We start from the raw sequence: 21,579 nt of genomic DNA on the forward strand, positions 1-21,579 counted from the left end.
CAACGACCTCCCTGGCTTCCATAAATACATATGCAGTGGTCACCTTGACTCAAATGCAACACAAGGGATACCACAAACACATTTGTTTTCTGGCCTTCGGGTCACCTTGACCCAGAGACAACACAAGGGATACCACAAACACATTTGTTTTCTGGCCTTCAGGCCAATTTGACCCAGAGATAACACAAGGGTTAAGAAAAATATGGAGTCGTAACTTGAGGTTACATTTGAATAAAACATGATTTTGCTACTACTTTAATGTTGTGATAAAGTATACAACTTTAATCTTCGGGTCACCATGACCCGGAGACAACACAAGGGATACCACAAACACATTTGTTTTCTGGCCTTCAGGCCACTTTGACCCTGAGATAACACAAGGATTAAGAAAAATATGGAGTCGTAACTTGAGGTTTCATTTGAATAAAACATGATTTTCTACTACTTTAATGTTGTGATAAAGTATACAGCTTTAATCTTCGGGTCACCTTGACCCAGAGACAACACAAGGGATGCCACAAACACATTTGTTTTCTGGCCTTCAGGCCAATTTGACCCAGAGATAACACAAGGGTTAAGAAAAATATGGAGTAACTTGAGGTTTCATTTGAACAAAACATTCTTCGTTCCAGATGCGTTCGACCGCGAGTACAAGTTGGCCTACGACCGTCTCACTCCCAACCTGGTGAAGCTGACGCACAACTGTGACCGTCCGCCCGGCGCCGGGGTCATGGAGTGTCGCAGGACCTTCGGGCAGCCCGGTCTGTGACCTCACCCCCTCTGCACCCCCCCACACACCTCCTCACCGTCGCTGGTTCTATCACTTCAGACTCAGGATCGGCTCTTAAGAAGCACAGGCTGAAGCTGTAAATACACAAACCACGTGTTGTGACGTGTAAATAATCAAAATCCGCTGTATTTTTCATGATGTCTCACCTGTACAGGTAAAACACACTTGATGACATAGTGTTGGAACTGTGAGTAACTTTTTGTGAGTCGTCCAAACTTCTCAGTGGTCCTGGTGACCGTGTCAAGACTGTTGTTACGTTGTGTGTGTTTCATATTTGCTATAGACATTCATGTTTCTACCTTTGAGCACTTTGACGACACGAGCTTCTGCCACTGAAGCAGTGACTCGGACAAGCTTCCTGAATCAGAGACACATCCTGGGCACCTTATAACGCGTGTATAACCACTGGTACTACGACACTACTCACACATATCTGAAGCAAGAAGGGACTTTTATCTTTGTGCACATTTATGTTACATTCCACTGATTTTCTACCAAAAAAAAAGGGGGAATCAAAGTTTGATTTTTTTATGGAAGTATATCAGTGTTTTTAGAATATTCAACTGTTGAATTTGTTGAACATTTAGAATGTTTTTTTAATTGTTTTATAACTTGAATTGTGGCAACTTTTTTTATATTGAAGGCCACAAATAAAAACATGTTGAATTTAGAAAATATATATATTTTTTAAATAGAAAACTATATTTTAAAATTTTGTTAATTTTGAACATTTATTAGGGCCACTCTAAAAAAAGTTTATTTTACGACAAGATTATAGTCATATAAAATACTTACTATGAGATTAAAGTTGAAGGCAAATCATTTATTACAAGATTTAAGTCGTCCAAAATACTTAATCAAATAAAAATATTTATTTTCCTACAAGATTAAAGTTGTAGAAAAATACTTAGAGTTGTACATAATACTTTATTACAAGATTAGTCATAGGAAAATCTCGTAGTAAAAATAAAAAAGAGTAAAATGTTGTTTTTTTTTAAATAATATTATAAAGTATTTTGTATGACTTTAATCTGTTAATAAATGATTTTGCTACTACTTTAATGTTGTGATAAAGTATACAACTTTAATCTTCGGGTCACCTTGATCCTGAGATAACACAAGGGATACCACAAACACATTTGGTTTTCTGGCCTTCAGGCCACTTTGACCCTGAGATAACACAAGGATTAAGAAAAATATGGAGTCGTAACTTGAGGTTTCATTTGAATAAAACATGATTTTGCTACTACTTTAATGTTGTGATAAAGTATACAACTTTAATCTTCGGGTCACCTTGACCCAGAGACAACACAAGGGATACCACAAACACATTTTGTTTTCTGGCCTTCAGGCCACTTTGACCCTGAGATAACACAAGGATTAAGAAAAATATGGAGTCGTAACTTGAGGTTACATTTGAATAAAACATGATTTTGCTACTACTTTAATGTTGTGATAAAGTATACAACTTTAATCTTCGGGTCACCTTGACCCAGAGACAACACAAGGGATACCACAAACACATTTGTTTTCTGGCCTTCAGGCCACTATGACCCTGAGATAACACAAGGATTAAGAAAAATATGGAGTCGTAACTTGAGGTTTCATTTGAATAAAACATGATTTTGCTACTACTTTAATGTTGTGATAAAGTATACAACTTTAATCTTCGGGTCACCATGACCCGGAGACAACACAAGGGATACCACAAACACATTTGTTTTCTGGCCTTCAGGCCACTTTGACCCTGAGATAACACAAGGATTAAGAAAAATATGGAGTCGTAACTTGAGGTTACATTTGAATAAAACATGATTTTGCTACTACTTTAATGTTGTGATAAAGTATACAACTTTAATCTTCGGGTCACCTTGACCCGGAGACAACACAAGGGATGCCACAAACACATTTTGTAGTAATTTTTTTTTGTATTTAATACAAATAACCCTACTTTCTACATATAAATGATTGAATTCAATTGATCATGAAATAATCATATTAAAGAAACAACACTCAATACAAAAGGTTTCAACATTTGCAATGTTCAATATTCTTGCACTGATATACTTCCATAATTATTGACTCTTTGTAAGCAATATCTTTTATAATCGTGCTGTTACTGTTACTACTTGTATATTTCCTCTAAACAAAACAATCAACTCATTCAAATACTAACTTTACGGACACAACTTCAACAGTTTGTGCGTTTGTTGGAGTCAACGTTACAGGTTTGTGTCTCTAAGTGTCTCAAGTGCACACGGAAAAAAGCTCGGACCTGCCAAAGTGCAAGAAGCACTTCCTGTGTCGCGTCTGGACGACACGCGTGTGCGTCACCTTCACGTGTTCACATGTTCACTCCTGGACACACGGCGATCGCTTCTGCCACTGATGACCAAACACGTTTGCTACACTAACAGCGTCTTTGGAGGAAAATATTTAACTTTGTATGGTTTTTGATTTGTATGGATTTTACATAAAATAGAAGAAAAAACGTTTACGCTGTTGATGGATTTATTATTTGCTGTTGTTTATAAATAAACACTTGTTCTATTGACTCTTGATGTTCTTCTCTGTCGCACCAGTTCTATAAAAGGATCATTTGAGACATTAAAATCGGCAGACTTGTCTCTCGTCATCGCGTCTGTTTGCTCGGTCAGCTGGTAAACGAGGGGGATTTCTGCTGACCTAGTTACCGACGCGACCCATCGACCGTTAACAGACGTGTTTCCTTTTGTTCGTCCTCCTGTCACCGGGCAGACTTGGACGCGTGAAGTCAGTCTACGATGGGTCTATGTTTTAGACATTATCAATAAATATTAAAGAAAATAAAAATGAAAAATCTAGAATTAAATACTTTATAATAATGAGTATTGACCCAAAAATAAAATAAAACATGTAAGTAGTGCAACTGATAATGATCTGAACGGCCATTTATCAATCTTATCGTATATTTAACGCCACGATTACGACCAGCTTTAGATTTAAGTATTTTATTATAACTACGATCGTGACAACAGACCACAGAAATTAAGTTTTTTTTTAATTCAATATATATATATATTTTTTAAAGGTGTGGTCTTTGTTTTTCAAAATGCTAAAAAATAAAAACTTATCATTTGTATTCCAGCGTGTATAATTGTGATGAGTAATGATTAGTGACATGAGAGCAGTCCTTTCACTTCGTATTACTTATATTATTGGTAGTATTTCAAAGTGCTCGGTGTGGTGTTCAGTGTATTCAGGAAGGATGTACAACTCGATACCCATTAAGTTGAACACGGTAGAAAAAAGGTGATTGATGCCAGTTCTTATTTCAGTCTGAGAAAAAGTTAGTAATTTTGATGGTGTCAGCATTTATTTTGGAACTCATATGGAATTTTTTCATCAAATGTGGCCCTAAAAAAGTTTAGGGACCCCTGAACTAAACGAATATAAAGGTATCAATGTTTTTAAAGACGACAAGAGAAGACGTGTTGAACTTTTATTCAGATCCTTCAGATCAAAGCCGTTACATGACTGTATAAAGTGGAATGTTTAACACAAACTTAATATTCCTCTCCTTCGTCTTCTCCTTCGCCGTCGGCGGAATCCACTCCCACCTCCTCGTAATCCTTCTCCAGGGCGGCCATGTCCTCCCTGGCCTCGGAGAACTCGCCCTCCTCCATGCCCTCGCCCACGTACCAGTGGACGAAGGCTCTCTTGGCGTACATGAGGTCGAACTTGTGGTCCAGGCGAGCCCAGGCCTCGGCGATGGCGGTGGTGTTGCTCAGCATGCACACGGCCCTCTGGACCTTGGCCAGGTCTCCTCCGGGGACCACGGTGGGCGGCTGGTAGTTGATGCCCACCTTGAAGCCGGTGGGGCACCAGTCCACGAACTGGATGGAGCGCTTGGTCTTGATGGTGGCGATGGCGGCGTTGACGTCCTTGGGCACCACGTCGCCGCGGTACAGCAGGCAGCACGCCATGTACTTGCCGTGGCGAGGGTCGCACTTCACCATCTGGTTGGCGGGCTCGAAGCAGGCGTTGGTGATCTCGGACACGGACAGCTGCTCGTGGTATGCCTTCTCCGCCGAGATGACCGGGGCGTAGGTGGCCAGGGGGAAGTGGATTCGGGGGTACGGCACCAAGTTGGTCTGGAACTCCGTCAGATCCACGTTGAGGGCGCCGTCGAAGCGGAGCGAGGCGGTGATGGACGACACGATCTGACCGATCAGCCGGTTCAGGTTGGTGTACGACGGACGCTCGATGTCCAGGTTCCTGCGGCAGATGTCGTAGATGGCCTCGTTGTCCACCATGAAGGCACAGTCCGAGTGCTCCAGGGTGGTGTGGGTGGTCAGGATGGAGTTGTAGGGCTCCACCACGGCGGTGGACACCTGGGGCGCCGGGTAGATGGAGAACTCCAGCTTGGACTTCTTGCCGTAGTCCACGGACAGACGCTCCATCAGCAGGGAGGTGAAGCCGGAGCCGGTGCCGCCGCCGAAGCTGTGGAACACCAGGAACCCCTGGAGGCCTGTGCACTGGTCCGCCTGAGGACGGAGAGCATCTCCATGTCACTTTTACATGTACGACTGAAATTACAAGATTTCATTTTAATGTTATGCATTTTAACATTTTCTAGTAGACTTAGGTATGCAGGAAAATATAGATATTCTTAAATATCGCCATTTTGTTTTCAAGATAACGTATTGATACTTAACAGCAGTGTATAGATTCATTATTTTGGGCTTGAAAACCATCACTTTTATCATAGTTTAATAATTAATAATATAATAATTTGATATTTATCTTTTTAATTAATATGCAAATACTCATGGTGATTGTTGATTTTGGTGTTGCAATTCAACTTCGACCACTAGATGGCAGCAGTCATTACTGTATCTGTAGCTACGGGAACAATGAAATCCTGCAAGATCCCAACGATGACTGAGGACAGGAGGATACAGTCGACTCCAGCAGCTTTTTAAAGCTGATGTTTTTGACACATTTTGATTTCAAATTAATACAAGCGGTTATGAATTTGTCAAGAGCAGGGATGGGCAATTCAATTTCTTCAGGGGCCACAATTTATACAGTGGAGGTTGTGAGGGGCCATCGTGCATAAAGAAAATGAGCAAAAAGTTAAACATAAAAGTAATAAAATCCCGCTTAAATTATTTTAATTGTATTTTACATAATCTTTTTATTTTATTTGATGTAAAAGCAGGTTTTTCCCAGTAATTACTTAAGCACACTTAAATCTTTTTGAGGGCCAATTAACAAAAATGTAAGTCCTAAAAAAAACAAAAACAACCTATAGTCAAATTTTGATAATTAATAATTGAAATAAATACAAAATAAAATAGTTAGTTTCTAGATCATGTTCCACCTAGTGAGGGCCACATAAATACAATCAAAAGACACATGTGGCCCCCAGGAATAACTTACTCAGGTCTGTGCAAGACTCATGCCATCAGTGGTAAATTCTGCAACACCAGAGTCAAGTACTCGTGCAAAGTCTGGTTCTGCTCGAGGTTTCTGCCTTCTAAAAGGAAGTTTTTCCTCGCCATAGCTCACTGTACAGTGTTTCGCTTCTTGCTCTTTGTTGAATTGTGAATCTATTTTTCCTTAATCAACTATAGTCTTATTTCAACTGTATAGTGTCTTGAGATAACTTTGTTATGATAAGACACTTTAAATAAAATTGAATTGAATTGAATTGAAAACTAGAAATATGTCCTTGTTTCTAACTGGGCCGAATTAAACATACTGGACATCCCGGTTCCAAACCAACAGATGTTACTCACCAGTTTGCGGACCCTGTCCAGCACCAGGTCGATGATTTCCTTGCCGATGGTGTAGTGTCCTCGGGCGTAGTTGTTCGCAGCGTCTTCCTTCCCAGTGATCAGCTGCTCAGGGTGGAACAGCTGGCGATACGTTCCACTGCGAACCTCGTCTAACAAGAGAAAAAATGACATTAATCACAGTTTTTATTCAGTTTACGGACTCTTGAGAATACGTACCGATCACAGTGGGCTCCAGGTCCACGAAGACGGCCCTGGGGACGTGTTTTCCTGCTCCGGTCTCGCTGAAGAAAGTGTTGAAGGAATCGTCGCCTCCTCCGATGGTCTTGTCGCTGGGCATCTGTCCGTCCGGCTGGATTCCATGCTCCAGGCAGTAAAGTTCCCAACAGGCGTTTCCGATCTGGACGCCGGCCTGACCCACGTGTACGGAGATGCACTCGCGCTGTGACGGGGAAGATAAGGGAGAGAAGATGTCATATAGACTTAGACTTAGACTGCACTTTATTGATCCCTTTGAGATGACACTCTCAGGGAAATTTCTGACAATAAGGGTGAGAGAAAATATTGTTACATAAATATATCACCATATATAGAATAGAATACGTTTCTAGACAATACTAAGATATTTATAAAATATATATTAATAACATCTTTATCTTTAGACTTAGATTGTATCATCTTGTTCTTTCTCTTATTTTCTCTTTGTTCTTGTTCTGATTTTATTTTTGTTTTTATTTTTTCATGAAAAATTGATGTATTTGCTGTTGCTATTGGAAAAAAACAATTTCAATAAAGTTCTACCTTACCTTACCTTACCTTAAGACAATCACATCATTTTTAAATCAATGTTATTGTTTGCATTTTATGGTTTGTATTTAAATTAACTAATTTATTTACTATTAATCAAGTGTTAACATGCAAATATCCACAGCATTTGTTCAAAATGTGTTGCAGATAAACTTTTGGCCGCTAGTTGGCAGAAGTGATAACACACTGCAGCTATAGGAACAATAAAATAACGCAAGACGACAGAGGACGAGAGGATACAGTCGACTCCAGCAGCTTTTAAAAGCTGATGTTTGGACATTCAGTTCTATTAAATTCAAAATAAAGACAGTAAAACAATCGCAATTTGTCACTTAAATTCAAAGCCCCTTAAAATCGTTACGAAAACCATGTTAGTAAAAAACATACTTTATGTTTTATCGTCTATATTCCAAAAAAGGGTGTGTAAAAAAAAAATGTTTACAAACTTCGTCCGGCAGTATCGCGATATAATGTATCGTCAGGTCCTCGCTAACACACACACACACACACACCCCTAAATAACACGTTTAAAAAATTAAAAATACAGATGTTTTATTCCCGCAGAAAACGCAGAGTGGTGACGTCATCGCGTGTGCGGCCGTTACGAGGCGTTTCTGTGTGAAGCGTCTCTTGATCAATAAAGATTATTATTATTATTATTATTATTATATGAGTGTAATAAAAAATAAAAATGTCGAAAATTGATGTCGTGGCATGTTTTTAAAAAAAAGATCCCATCAGAGACTAGAAGAAGGCGGGCTTTGTGAGCGCGGAGGAGAGAGCAGGTGCAGCGACGCCCATTTCTCTGAAGAACTGAGGAGCTTTTGTCCATCTTTTCCACTCGCTCTTGTCGCCCATTTTAATCCTTAACACTCCCAAGAAGTTCCAAAAACTACTATGTTTGCTTCCCGTCCGGCTCACCAGGAGTATAAGCAGCCGTTTGGCCGCCATTTTCCCTCCAAACATCTCAACTTATTTGGATGAAACGCCATCTTTTTTAAATCCATATTAACATTATTTAATGAAGTTACCAGAGCATGAAGATAGTTGATAATCTTACCATTTTTATATTCTTTTGTTTCTCGGTTGACGGTGAAAACCTCGGGATGGGGAGTCGGTCTTACAGTTCGACGGTTCTGGGTCGAAGTAAGAGGGAAATGTCTGGTGGCGGCGGGTCCACGGTATTTATACCGAGCAGCCGCCTTGTCCTCCGCTGCGAGGAGACTATTGGTCGAGGCCCCTGTCACTCAGGCCGTTAAATCCCGCCACAGCTTTCTATTGGCTGAATTAGCTGTCAATCATCTCCATCACCACACCCTGGCCTTTTCCGCTCCAGCATGTCTCCTCCTGACTCCAGAGGAAACCGCTGCGTCATCTGGAGGATGAGGAGCCAGACTTCAAATACATCCTTAAAATAGCCTTTACTTCTACTTGTTTTTTTTAAGAGACAGAACCGACAAGCTCTTATTTCGGGATATAACGTCAAGAAAGTGGATTCTTTAACTCAGATTAATTTTATTTTAAATTTAAACCCAGCTATAAAATAATCATGTTCATTTCTTTATATTACTGGCAATAACGCTTTTTAAGATCAATATTTGATGTTTGCAACAATACTGACTGATATTTCGGGGCCAATAATGATAAAAAAAAGGATGTTAATAATGTGACATTAAATAAATATAAAAAGAAGTCTAAAGATGTTTAATGTTGAGCTCCTTCACCCAACTGTCCGTCCAGATGGTTAACATTATTCCTACATAATTCATGTGAAACACATCTAAGCGTCTTCTATTGATCACTTTAGTGTTTTCCAGAGCCACAGGCCTCACGTACGAGCAGACTAATGGATGCTTTTAGAATGAGTCTGCAGACTTCAAATAAGTGGACGGGAAGGCAATTAATACGTAAATGAATAAAAGCAAAAGGCAGTTATCATTAGTTAGGAAATATTTTAACTATATATTTAGTTATAGTTTATTAAAGGAAAATAGAAAATATGAGGGGGAAAAAAAGAGCCACGCCCTTTGAAATGTCATTAAAAAGAAAAATCAATATTCCATTAAGTGTCGGCTCCTTATACACAGCAGGATCTTATCTGAGATTTGTTGAAAATGGACGATAATGTTGTTTTTGGTGGCGATAACAAGAAAATAAAACATTTATTTAGTTTTCAATAAGAGTTTGTTAAAGACAGAAAACAACACTTTTGGAATATTTGTTTGTTTTATTATTATTATTTCAAAATGGATATGTAGCTCTTTTTTAATAGGATCATATTTTTAAACAACACAAATGGTCAATAATTCCGAGAACACTTGACTTTCTTAGTTTCAAGAAAGAAATTGTAATGAAGGTCTTTTTTCCCAACTTTTTAAAAGTGTGGACTAAATACTGGAGGAATCTTCAAATTAATTAACATTTTTCAGTGACAAATCTTACATAAAACAAACAGTTGATCGACTGAAACTGTCCAGATGAAACCTGATAGATCACATTATAGCAATATTATTACTATTTACGACTTTTTATTTAAATAACTGCCTGAAAACACATGGTTTTAAATACACAAATTCATTCACCATCCACACATTCAAAGACATTCGAAAAGAGGAGATATGTAAAGGTCATAAATAAACAATATATTAGTATTAATGTCAGTAAATATCAATAAACTACAAGAAAAAGTTAGGTAGAAATACGTTCTCCTTATGTTAATGTTAACATTTCGTATGTTTTAGCATGATGCAATACAATATGAGTAGCATATTTTTTACTTCATTACTCATGTTTTTAACTCTATATTTCCGTATTTCTTTCAATGATATTTCCATAATAACCACTACTTCCCTTCTAAAAATGTAACTAGCATCAACGCACTGCAATATTCCTCCTCTGACCCGCTCAGATGGAGACGGGGCAGATGATGACTCGGTCCTCCAGCATCACACTGAGCACCAGGAAGATGAAGTAGAGCAGAAACATGGTGGAACCCAAGATCTTGTTCATCCTCCATTTACAGGACGCGATGGAGATGATGACGAAGAGCAGCATGAGGAAGAGCAGCACGATGGCGCAGAAGAGGCCGTTACTGCTGACCGCGATCGGAACCAGACCATGGATGCCCGAGTACATGAGCCAGGGCACAGGAAGCCTTTTCAGAGAGGTGGAGGGAAGGTAGAATGAACGTGTACTACGATCAAACATTTATAAATATTCTTATAATATAAATAATATATGTTAGAATATATACTTGGAAGGACAAAAGTTTTGGGGTATCTTTAATTTTTTGCTACATTTTTGCCAAGAACATGGGCTATATTTAGATACTAATCTCAGAATCAGCTAGTAAAAATAAAATTCTTATTTTTATCATTTTATAAAAAATATTTTTTCTTTTCTTCCAAGAATATGGACATTTTTTCATGTAGTCAAATTCCATTTAGATTTGTTTACCTATTTTTTATCAAGAACAAGGATTCTATAAAGGAAAGATAATTTATATAATTGTAAAAAAAAACGTAACCAAAAGTATTAAACATTTTTCTACATAGAATTAACATATGAAAGAAAATGTATCCTATTAAAAAAATTATAATAATTGTATCCTCATATTTTAAAAACAGAAATGTGATTTATTTTTCAGCTATTTTTTTTTTCAGTAACATATTTCCAGGTTGTCAAACTCAGCATTAGCATCTGGCAATTTTCAATTAATTAATTTAACAAATTACATAATTTATACAAATAATTGACCTATTTTTAGGTTTTCAAATCAGAATTGGCACCTGTTAAAAAAAAAAGATCCTCCTTTTTTTAAAACAACAAATTTATTTCATTGTATTTTTATTTAATTTTGACCAAGAACATTTTTTTTTAGGTTTGTAATCTTTTAATAAAATGCTCACCCAACAGTGATGTCGAAGATGTTGCTGCCCACTGAGCTGGAAACAGCCATGTCGCCCAGACCTTTCCGTGCCACGATCACGCTGGTTATTAGATCTGGGATGGAAGTTCCTGCCGCCAGAATGGTCAACCCCATAATCTCCTCTGAGATCCCGATAGTCTCACCCACCTGCGTTAGATAAGGGGATCGTTGGCATTATTCTGATGGGACTTTTATCTGGACTCTGACCACAGACCTGATGCGCCCACCAGACCATCAGGTAGGAGAAGACGGCGATCCAGATGATGGAGCCCAAGAAGGTCAACACAAAGAATTTCCTGGATTTCTGAGATGTGGAAAAAGATGTTCTTGATATTAAGTTTGATCTTCAGTTGAGTGAATCTTCACCTTCTTGCGAACGTCTGGAATGGTGAGCCAGAGAGGGAAGACGATGGGAAGCAGGAAGAGGTAGGTGATCTGTTTGCGCGGCGAGTCGGGCCACTCCAGAGAAAGAGGTTTCTCCTCGTCCTCCTCCTCTTCCTCGTCTTCATCGCTGGAGTCATCGCTCGACTCGTCGCTGACGTCTTCGTCGCTGTCTTCCGACTCTTCTTCTTCTCCAGGCTGGTGCTCCTGGAGCGTCCGGGGCGACGGAGAAGAGATGAAAACAAAAAAAAAGGTGTCTGCAGTTTGAGCTCGAGGGCCAAGACTCTTACATAGACCGGTATCAAAGACTGACTTCTGCGCATTTTGTTAGTAAGTAAGTAAGTAAGTAATATTTATTTATATAGCGCTTTTCGAGACCAGGGTCACAAAGCGCTTAAACAATCGAAACAATACTCAAAAAAGTACATACTTTAAAGATCAAGATAATACTGAGAACAACACAGGAGTTCCAGAAATTCAAGGAAAAGCCTGAACAAATAGAAACGTCTTAAGATGTTTCTTAAAGGAGTCAGTAGATCCATCAAGCGCAAAAGCTTAGCCGCCAGACACGAGAGTACCTTCTTGTCCTTTGACTGGTCCTGTTCCTGCGAGGCTGCTTCGCCGTCCTCAGCATTGTCTGGTTCATCACTCGTCCCACCATCTGTCACACAGTGTTTTTAGGAGCTCAGCAAACACCTCATTTAAGCAGAAATAAATAGTTAAAAATGTTAATATTCTTCCTTGGATTTGTATTTTTTTTTACTGTTCTTCAAAATATATGGGATCATGTTTGGATTAACTACACTTTACCTCCTATCGTTGAAGATGTTTACACAAGCGAAAACCCAATAACCCAAAAAGGCGGAGGAGATTCAGGAGGATTAATGGAGGAGGGTGGTCTACTCCCCCCTTCAGCCCACTTTCCCTTGACCTCACTGAGTTACCCTCCCCCTAAAACCTGCATTGAGATGTCAGTAATCCACATGCAAATTTTCATATATTTTATATCTACTATTTTGGGAGTCCATAGGACACACACACACGCACAGACAAACCTATAAGTTTAGAATATATTTTTATTATTTTAAACACAAGAGTTGGAACATTAAATGTTTCATTGTATTATATTATTATATAAAATAAATAAATTATTGTTATTTCAGAGGATTCATTAGAATACTTGGGTAATACTTGTTTATTTAAGTTTCCTTTTTTTAACTCTATAATCTTACATGGATAAAGATGGACTTTATGGACTTTTTCACCGATTTAAATACATTTTAAGATACATTCCCCCTACTTTTACATTTCCTGTTGCTTCATTTTTTTTACACTAAATATTCCATTCAAATACAAGTGTTTTTTTTGTGTCTCAAAATCACGTTTAAATTATATATTTTTCTTTTACAATTAACAAAGTATTCACAGTCAATATTCTGGGCCCAATTAAACTTCCGGCCGCTAGATGGCAGCAGGCATTACATCCTCTTCAGCTAAAGAACAATGAAATCCTGTGAGATCCCGGTGATGACGAGAGAATAAATTCGACTTCACACACATTATGCTAGAATCGAGCATTAGTGCTTCGAGGCTTTTAAAATGTCTGATAAAAAGTAACATTTAAGTGTATTTATTTATCTTGTTATTTTTGTTCTAAATTATATTTCAATAGAATTGTGCAAAAGCCTATGTTTGTTTATTTTATTTAATCCAGTTGACATAATTTAATTATTAAGCATAAAGACAAAAAAATGAAAATGAAATAAATTCACAAACCTTTGCTATCCGTCGCCCGCCGCGCAACATTGTTTAGCGTCTGAGCTTTATCTTTAAATCCACCTGAAGCAAAGAAAAATGTGAGTCGGATGTTGAAAAACATATTAAATATGTTTCTGTGAGACACTAAGACGTTCCCACACCAGAGTGGGGCCAAAGAAAACTATAAAGTTTTTTGTTTTTTGGCTCATGGTAAGGTGTACCACAGGGATTAATCTTTGGACCATTGCTGTTGACTTGTATGTCTTCATCCACTTTGTATTTAATAATAAGAAATGAAATACTTGTTTCAGCTTATATAACTAAAAAAGTATGATATATATTCATATTGATCTGAGAAGACGTTCACCTTCCCCAAGAGGGTCCAAAGTGTGGATCATCAGCTGGAAGATAGTGTTTCTCATGGTGCTGTTGTGTAAAGAGGCTGAACTTCCTCCTCTCTGAAGAGATGGCTTCAGCTGGAGAAGTGGGGAAAAAAAGGAACAACTCAATGAAATAAAAGATTTTGTCAGACGGTTTACCTTCAATCGATACTTGTCCTCTGGAACCGGACGATCATCTTCATCTTCATCCTCAGTCTGTGAACAATCATAAAGTCTTAAGTGAATCCAAGTGACATGGGGGGTGTAAATATTTCTGAAGTTTTTAACATGAATATCATGTTGTAAATGTGGTTTAAAATGCATGATATCTGAAGATAAACAACATTTCTAAAATGTAGACTCTTTAGTTTTTGTTTTACAGATGTATTTTAAGTGTTTCATCAATAATATTTTTTTCTGATTCTATTTTTGTTAATTTCCTTTTTTTAAGGCTTTTTTTCTACAAACGTAAGACGGAATTTATAATTAGAAAATATCCATACACTTTTATATGGCAATTGTTTTCACATCACACTGTTTCGATATTCAGCTCTTTAGTTATTTTTTGGTTTACATTTAAGTAAAGTGTCTTTTGTTTTTTAAAATTCAATTATATTTTTTCGCTCTGAAATCATATTTTAATTTTATGATAGTTCTTTATGGTTTATATTTCAATAAATTAAGTACAAAATACAATTACTTTTAAAAACTTCCGACAGACATTATATCCTCCTAAGCTTAAGTATGAAGTATCCTGGCGATGACTGAGGACTAGAGGATACAGTTGACTCCATCAGCTTTTAAAGATGTTTGGACATATTTTGGTTTTAAAACAATTAAAAGCAGTTACGACTTTGTCAAGAGTCAACACCAGAGTCAAGTACTCGACTCAAGTACCGCAATATATCACATCGTTGCACCTGTATGTGATACGTATCATATCATCTAGTGTGTTCTTATGAAAGACAATAGTGATGTACTAGTTTCAACATCGTGGCGTCTCCAGCAGGGATTAGTTTGCTGCGGATCAGCTTTCCTGAGACTCTCGTGTCACAGATTTCACTTGATCCTCATTCATGTCGTTTGGATGAAACAATTTCTTCTTAGATGCAGCTCTTTCAAACTCACGTTTTCCGGTTCATCCACGGCAATGATCCTGACGATGCTCTTGTGTTTGTGCAGCTGAGTTTTGACGAATCGTTCGATCTGCACGTTGTACTTCATGAATATCACGTACGTGCTGTAGCTGGCCACCAGGATCACACTCTCCCACCACATTATGAAATTGTCCAGGAAGAAGATGATGAGCAAGACCAAGTCCAGGATGTAGAAGGACACGTCCCGGAACAAAGGCCACCAGGTGAGTTGCAGAACCTCCCGGGAGAACAAAGCGCACATTCCGATCACGAACAGGATGTTGAAGACGGCGGACCCCACGATGGTGCCGATGCCCACGTTGCTGTGAGCGATGAAAACGCCGATTAAAGAGGTGAAAAGCTCCGGAGCTGAGCCTCCGGCGGCCATGAAGGTGGCTCCGGCCACATCATCGGAGATGGCCAGCTTTTGTGTGATGACCCCTAGTGCGGGTACGAAGAACTCATCGCACACTATCGCCAGAGACACAAACATGTAGACCATCCCGATGATGTGAAGGACCATCCATCCTTGACGGCGATCTTCGATGGAGAATATATCTTCGGGGTATTCTCCTTTAATATGAGGAACTACCGGGGGAGACCCCGGTTTCGGGATCGTCTGAGGGGGTGCTGGAGAGGGGGTCACCTGTGGAGGCTCGGGGGAGACGAAGATACAACGCACAGTAGTCCTGTTTGTGGTGGTGGACTCGGTGGCTGCCGTCGTTCTCTCCGGCAGGAGGACAACAGCGGTTCGAGGTGTGCTTGGATCTGAAAGCTCAGGTTCGTCAAATCCACGAGTCTCCATCGTTTCCTCCTCCAGTCCGCCAGCAGAACCATCTCCAAAGTCGTCTATGATCTGCGGAGGTTTGTCGTAGAGTCTAGCGCTGATGGTGAGCTGGTACAGGGTGCACAGGAAGACCCCCGAGAGGAGGAACAGGACCCTGCTCAGCTGCAGCCGCTTCCGTCTTGCACAATACATCTTCAAAGTATCATCCAACGGACGATGGCGCGACTGAACCTAACACCAGAATCCTGAGATGCATCTCACATCCTGCGTCCTCCTTAACACAAAAACACATTAAAAAAACCTCAACAACATTAACGAGAAAACTCACATACCACAAACAAAGTGTTTGCCAAGAGGGGTTTTAGTTGGACGCAGCATCTTCACAATGGATCAGCATAATACCTAATACCTGAGGTGAGCTAAGAGGATTATGGTCATTGTCTCACTCTTACCTCGCAACACTTCTGCAGACATATTTAAATAAACTATATGAAGGACAGATGCAGCTTCACAGGAAACTTAGACCAGTTGAACATAATTGTCTTTTTTACCCTGAAATAACTAGTGAAGAAGAAAGAAATTCTCCTTGAAGCCTAAATAAAAGAAATTCTGAACATGCCGACAAAACTTTCTTTAAATCTATTAACACGTACTCAATAAAAGTTGAGGAATGATGAGTGAATGCACATCAATGCAGAATTAAACTGTTTATAAATATATATAAATCCATTATTGATATTGAAATAGTTTGTTGATTAAAATTCTCCATTTAATACAAATACAACACAAAAATGCCTTTAGTATTTGTTTTATTGTTTTTTTTAAACAGTCATCCGTTCTTTCAATATGCAGTATAATGAAAATACAATAATTTTGTTTTTAAAATAAAGTAATTAAAGTAATTTTCAGAGGCTAAAAAGAGCAAATATTTAACACCAACCAAATTGCAGATCTGGCTCACAACACAACACACAATTATCTCTGAACACTTAATCTGAAACTGAATACTCTCCCCTTAAAGGACGAACATCCACTTTCTTTCCATCACATTTAAAGTTTTCTGTTTTTGAAACTGAGTGTTATTTTGTCCCTTGGATTATTATATGAACATTAATATAAACCATCACAAGGGCCACATAAAATGACTTCCATTTCCAGGTTTAACACAGTTTTATCGAGTTAAATGTGTCTAGAAAGGCGCTATATAAATAGAGATTATTATTATTATTATTATTATTATATAGGAAGGTTTTCTTTATAGATAGCAGTTTTGTTTTTGTGCCTTTAATGTTTTCAAATTCTAAAAAATGATTGAATTGCAATGATAGAATTATCCAATAATGGATAAAAAAAATATGACTATATATTTATTCTTGTTATATTTTATAATATGTGTACTGTCTTTCCACTGTGAAAAGAATAAAAAAAAATCTAATCTGATAACTTATTATATATCAGATTAGATAAGAAGAGAACTTGAACTCCCTCAAATCTGTATGTTTAACGGCTCATCGTAAAAATGAGTCAAAGTGGACACACAATGACCCTGGTGTTCAGAACCAAACTGAGCCCAACAAACATAAAGTAGAGCAGCAGCAAAATGGCGGCGAGCAATTTACACAACCTCCACCCGCAGCACATGACAGTGACGATGAACAACGCGAGCACCAGCAAGAGTAACGCAGCAGAGCAGAAGAGTCCAGCAGTGCTGACGGTCGCTGACGGGACTCCATGGAAGACAGAGTAGAACAGCCAAGGGAGAGGAAGACTATAGAGAAGAAGAACAAGTGTTTAACACCAACATGACGTTTTTCAAGTGGATGTGATTTTTGCTCAATATTTTTGCCTTAATAGATACGATAAAATCATGAATTGAGCCGAGAGATAAACGATTTATCATTGATGCTTCCAATTCATATCCATGTGAAGATGTTTTCACGTAAATAAAAGTGTTCACTCTAGCGTAGATACTGACCCCACTGCGACGTTGAAGATGTTGTTTCCGACGGAGCCGGACACGACCATGTCGCCGCAGCCTCGACGTGCCACCGTCACACTGGTGACCACATCTGGAACTGATGTCCCGACAGCCAGGACGGTCAGACCCATGATCTCCGGGGAGATGCGTAAAGTCTCACCGACCTGCAGCAACAGAGAAGAATGAAATGAAGGGAATGAAGCCAAAAAATAAAGTCCAGAAAAAGATATAGTTGAATTTAATTTGAGCTAAAAAGTCGAAAACCTAAGACCATACTTATGAGCTATCCTTATATCTTCCACTGCTTGTCAGATGTGATATTGTGGGGGCAGCAATCGGAGAAAAGAGGCCCAAACTTCCCCTGAAACATCTTCCACCTCGTGTGCCGGGTTTGCCCCAGCTCTTTCTCAACCTGACGGAATGATATGCAACTAATAACTATTCAAAACAAATCTTTTTTTTTACTTGTTCTCCCTTAAGTTTGGTTTTCTCAAGATTTCCCAAAACTGCTCTGGTTCCTTCTCAGCAAAGTATAACCAACAACAACAGATTATCTACAGGCTAAGGAGAGATGAGGAGGTTGTGGGCCACATGGAGCCCTTTGGATCTACTTTTGAGGCCTGTATGAGTGGAACTACAAAACTGATCTGACTGTAAAAGTCATACTGACATTAAACAAATTATTTATTATGTATTAGGAGTGTAGGAAAATATCGGTTCACTTGAATATTGCAATATCTTTTAACACAATAATCTATCAATATTCAACAGGCTGAATAATTTTAATTTACAATTAACATGCAAAAATATACAGTGTTTTTTAACTTGTGTTCCAATTTAACTTTCGGCTGCCAAATGAAAGCAGTCATTACGTCCTCTGCAGCTAAAGGGATGACAAAATCCTGCAAGATGACTGAGGACAAGAGGATACAGTCGACTCCAGCAGCTGTTAAAGCAGGTGTTTGGACATATTTTGGTTTCAAGACTTCAGGTATAACTACTTTGACAAGAGTCATGTTGTCTGTAAATTCTGCAACACCAGATCAAGTACTCGACAATACTATAAATATAACCTTGTCTTATCGCCAGATTTCTGCCAATACACACCCCTATTATTTATTAAGAGTTAAAATTATAAATACAACCTTTTAAGGTCCTTTGTTTCAGAGCATAATACAGTATCTCATCTTTTACTTAAGTTTCCTTTTTTTGAGTAATTCTCCAAAATAAATAAAATACAGGCCTTTTATATAATATTTACTTGTTAAAGCATTTTAAGATATATATTTAATTACATATATATACTCCAAGTAAATAACTATATCATCATTTTGTGGTATAATGAGGATTTTATTACATTTTTTCACCATTTATTTATATTTTCTTACAGTCAATCATGGGTCTGAGAGGTCTTAAATTTCATCTATGCTGTATGTCTTGCATACATGTATATTTGACAATAAAATAACTTTAAGCTGAATTTGAATAATAGGAACGGGAAATGTTATCTCCAGCTTCTGATGTAAAGAGAATAAACATCTTGTAACTGTCGGGTCTGGACACTTTCTGAAGATATCATGGAAAAGTATTTATCGCTCAAGTGTTGATGGAACTGACCAGGTTTGCCCACCACACCATCAAGTAGGAGAACACTGCAATCCAAACAATGGAGCCCAGGAACGTGACGAGGAAGAACTTTCTAGATTTCTGAAGGACAAAGTCAGCATTAAGTGAGTGATAATATTAACATACAAATGAGGTTTTCTCACCTGATTGCGAACATCAGGAACTGTCAGCCACAGAGGGAAGATCACAGGGAGAAGGAAAATGTAGGCGACTTGTTTGCCAGGCGTGTCAGGCCACTTGAGAGAAAGTGGTTCCTCTGTTTTCATCTCTATCTTTTCATCAGTGCACACATTCTTTTCCTTGTCCGTTTGTGTATTTTGCAAAAATTGTACAGGAGATTCATCCTGATAAAATAAGAAGTCAAGCATTAGAGAAAGAAAAACTATTTTTTCAAGCACAATGATGATCTTACCTGTGCAGGTTCCAAACCTGATCCTTGTGTGGTTCTGCATCTAAAAGTCCGCTCCATTTGACTGTTGAACTTCATACAAACCAAATACGAGACATAGCTGAGAACCAGTATCAAACTCTCCCACCACATCATGACGCTATCCAAAAAGAAGAGGATGAGTAAGATGAGGTCAAGTGAATAGAAAGACAAGTCTCTGCTCAGGGGCCAGCATGTGAGACGAGGTAAATTACGGGAAAACAAACCACAAACTCCAACTATAAAGAGAATGTTGAACACAGCCGACCCAACGATGGTGCCGAAGCCCACGTTCATCTCCGTGAAAAAGACGGCGAGCAGGCAGGTGAGAAGCTTCGGGGTGGATCTTCCAGCTGCCATGACAGTAGCTCCAGCTACGTCCTCAGAGAGGGATAGATTCTCAGTGATCACTCCAAGAGCCGGGATGAAGAATTGCTGGCTCACAAATGCAAGCGCCACAAACATATAGAGCATCCCTGTCACATGAAGCACCACCCAGCCACGCCGGCGCTCTCTCAGAGAGAATATATCATCAGGATAAGGTGCTCTGATGTAAGGAGGGTCTTCGTCATGTTGATTATTCTCCCCCGTCTGCCAAGTCTTTACTGCGACCTTCTCAGCATCTCCAGCCCAATCCTCTTGATGATTTAAAGATCCGTTTAGTTCAGTACCGGTGGTCAACCGGTGAAGAGTGCAGAGGAGAACCACACAAACAGTTGAAACTCGTCCTAGTTCCTGACACATTGTTGTCGCCTCCAATCCAAAATAAGACCGAAACCTTTAAAAGAGTAGAATAATTGATTAGATTTCTTCATTTATTTCTGTCTTTTAAAACACATGTTTATCTAAATTCCACTACCATCATCATTTGTCAGATATTAGCATTAATGCTAGAGATGTATTTTTGTTTAGCCATCTGCTTTATAGTAACATAATAAAGATCGATTGATTGATGCAGTTTTATTTTTCCCACATTGGGGAAATTTGAGTAGTCACAGCAATTCATAAAATTAAATATACACACACACTACGTCAAGACAATCACAAAAACAATTATTTCAAAAAGCTACAATAAAAATTATAATACAATATATTATTTTAATAATTCAATTAAAATAATAATAAAAAACAATAATTAATAAAAGAATGATAAATATATCAGCATCTTAGAATATCAAATACAGTAAATATATTCGGTATAATAAGGAAAAACAAAATCAAATATGTACATTCAATGTCACTGTACACAGGAAGTAAATGTAAATATAAAAAACAATATGTGTAATCTCATGTTTTTAGTTATTATTGCAACAATTAAATGCAAATATAAATTAATGATAATAATAATATGTCAGTTAATACGTTTCAATTTGTTTAAATAACAATTTATATTAGCTTTAAATTGTACTTAATTGCTAATACTGGGCAAAAGTGCATCACTTCTAGTTGTTTATTTTATTATATTTTTATGATCGTTAATAGAAGTAGAATGAGAATTGTTGTGTACATTAAGCAGTTGTGCATCCAAACGTATCTTATCTTAAGTAACGATGAGTAAAATTCAACATCCAAGATACAAACATTTCCACTTTTGAAACTAACGCCCTTTTTTCTCACTCGTGTCAATCCCTGCAAAGTTAACAATGCAAACTCAAGTTTAAAATAATATTACCCGTGAAGTCTTGACGTGAATTCAACGCTTACTTTTTGGAAAGAAAACCTAAATCTCTTGACGTTTTGTGCGTCACGAATTTTAGTTGCAACTCTTTGCGTGACGTCATTAGGTGTAGGCGGAACTATA

General features: G+C 38.2%; 4 protein-coding genes across 6 annotated transcripts in view; 1 reads left to right on the forward strand and 3 right to left on the reverse strand.

The window, feature by feature from the left end:
• dennd4a (DENN/MADD domain containing 4A) overlaps positions 1 to 3,344 on the forward strand; it is a 31,789-nt gene extending 28,445 nt beyond the window's left edge. For all 3 annotated transcript variants that reach the window (XM_087796741.1, XM_087796742.1, XM_087796743.1), the window contains one exon: positions 633 to 3,344. In XM_087796741.1, the coding sequence (XP_087652867.1) occupies positions 633 to 769 (137 nt within the window). In that variant the 3' untranslated portion in view covers positions 770 to 3,344. The remainder of the gene's footprint in view (positions 1 to 632) is intronic.
• Positions 3,345 to 4,258: 914 nt separating this feature from the next.
• Positions 4,259 to 8,535, reverse strand: LOC148073918 (tubulin alpha chain-like). The gene is made up of 4 exons (XM_087796598.1): positions 8,438 to 8,535; positions 6,790 to 7,012; positions 6,574 to 6,722; positions 4,259 to 5,316 (listed from the first exon to the last, which is right to left on the reverse strand). Exons 1-4 carry the CDS (start codon positions 8,438 to 8,440, stop codon positions 4,336 to 4,338), a joined length of 1,356 nt encoding a protein of 451 aa, XP_087652724.1. The 5' UTR covers positions 8,441 to 8,535; the 3' UTR covers positions 4,259 to 4,335.
• Positions 8,536 to 10,281: 1,746 nt separating this feature from the next.
• Positions 10,282 to 15,939, reverse strand: LOC148073919 (sodium/potassium/calcium exchanger 1-like). Its single transcript, XM_087797509.1, has 10 exons — positions 14,953 to 15,939; positions 13,984 to 14,040; positions 13,812 to 13,920; positions 13,463 to 13,525; positions 12,257 to 12,347; positions 11,977 to 12,013; positions 11,672 to 11,893; positions 11,520 to 11,609; positions 11,286 to 11,452; positions 10,282 to 10,531 (listed from the first exon to the last, which is right to left on the reverse strand). The coding sequence occupies exons 1-10, from the start codon at positions 15,937 to 15,939 to the stop codon at positions 10,282 to 10,284; spliced, it is 2,073 nt and encodes a 690-aa protein (XP_087653635.1).
• Positions 15,940 to 17,150: 1,211 nt separating this feature from the next.
• Positions 17,151 to 21,502, reverse strand: LOC148073920 (sodium/potassium/calcium exchanger 1-like). Its single transcript, XM_087797508.1, has 6 exons — positions 21,451 to 21,502; positions 19,764 to 20,556; positions 19,495 to 19,695; positions 19,343 to 19,432; positions 17,723 to 17,889; positions 17,151 to 17,515 (listed from the first exon to the last, which is right to left on the reverse strand). Exons 2-6 carry the CDS (start codon positions 20,520 to 20,522, stop codon positions 17,272 to 17,274), a joined length of 1,461 nt encoding a protein of 486 aa, XP_087653634.1. The 5' UTR covers positions 20,523 to 20,556; positions 21,451 to 21,502; the 3' UTR covers positions 17,151 to 17,271.
• Positions 21,503 to 21,579: the final 77 nt, after the last annotated feature.

The sequence above is a fragment of the Callionymus lyra genome, chromosome 8 (genome assembly GCF_982586985.1).
Source record: "Callionymus lyra chromosome 8, fCalLyr1.hap1.1, whole genome shotgun sequence".
Taxonomy (NCBI): Eukaryota; Metazoa; Chordata; class Actinopteri; order Syngnathiformes; family Callionymidae; genus Callionymus; species Callionymus lyra.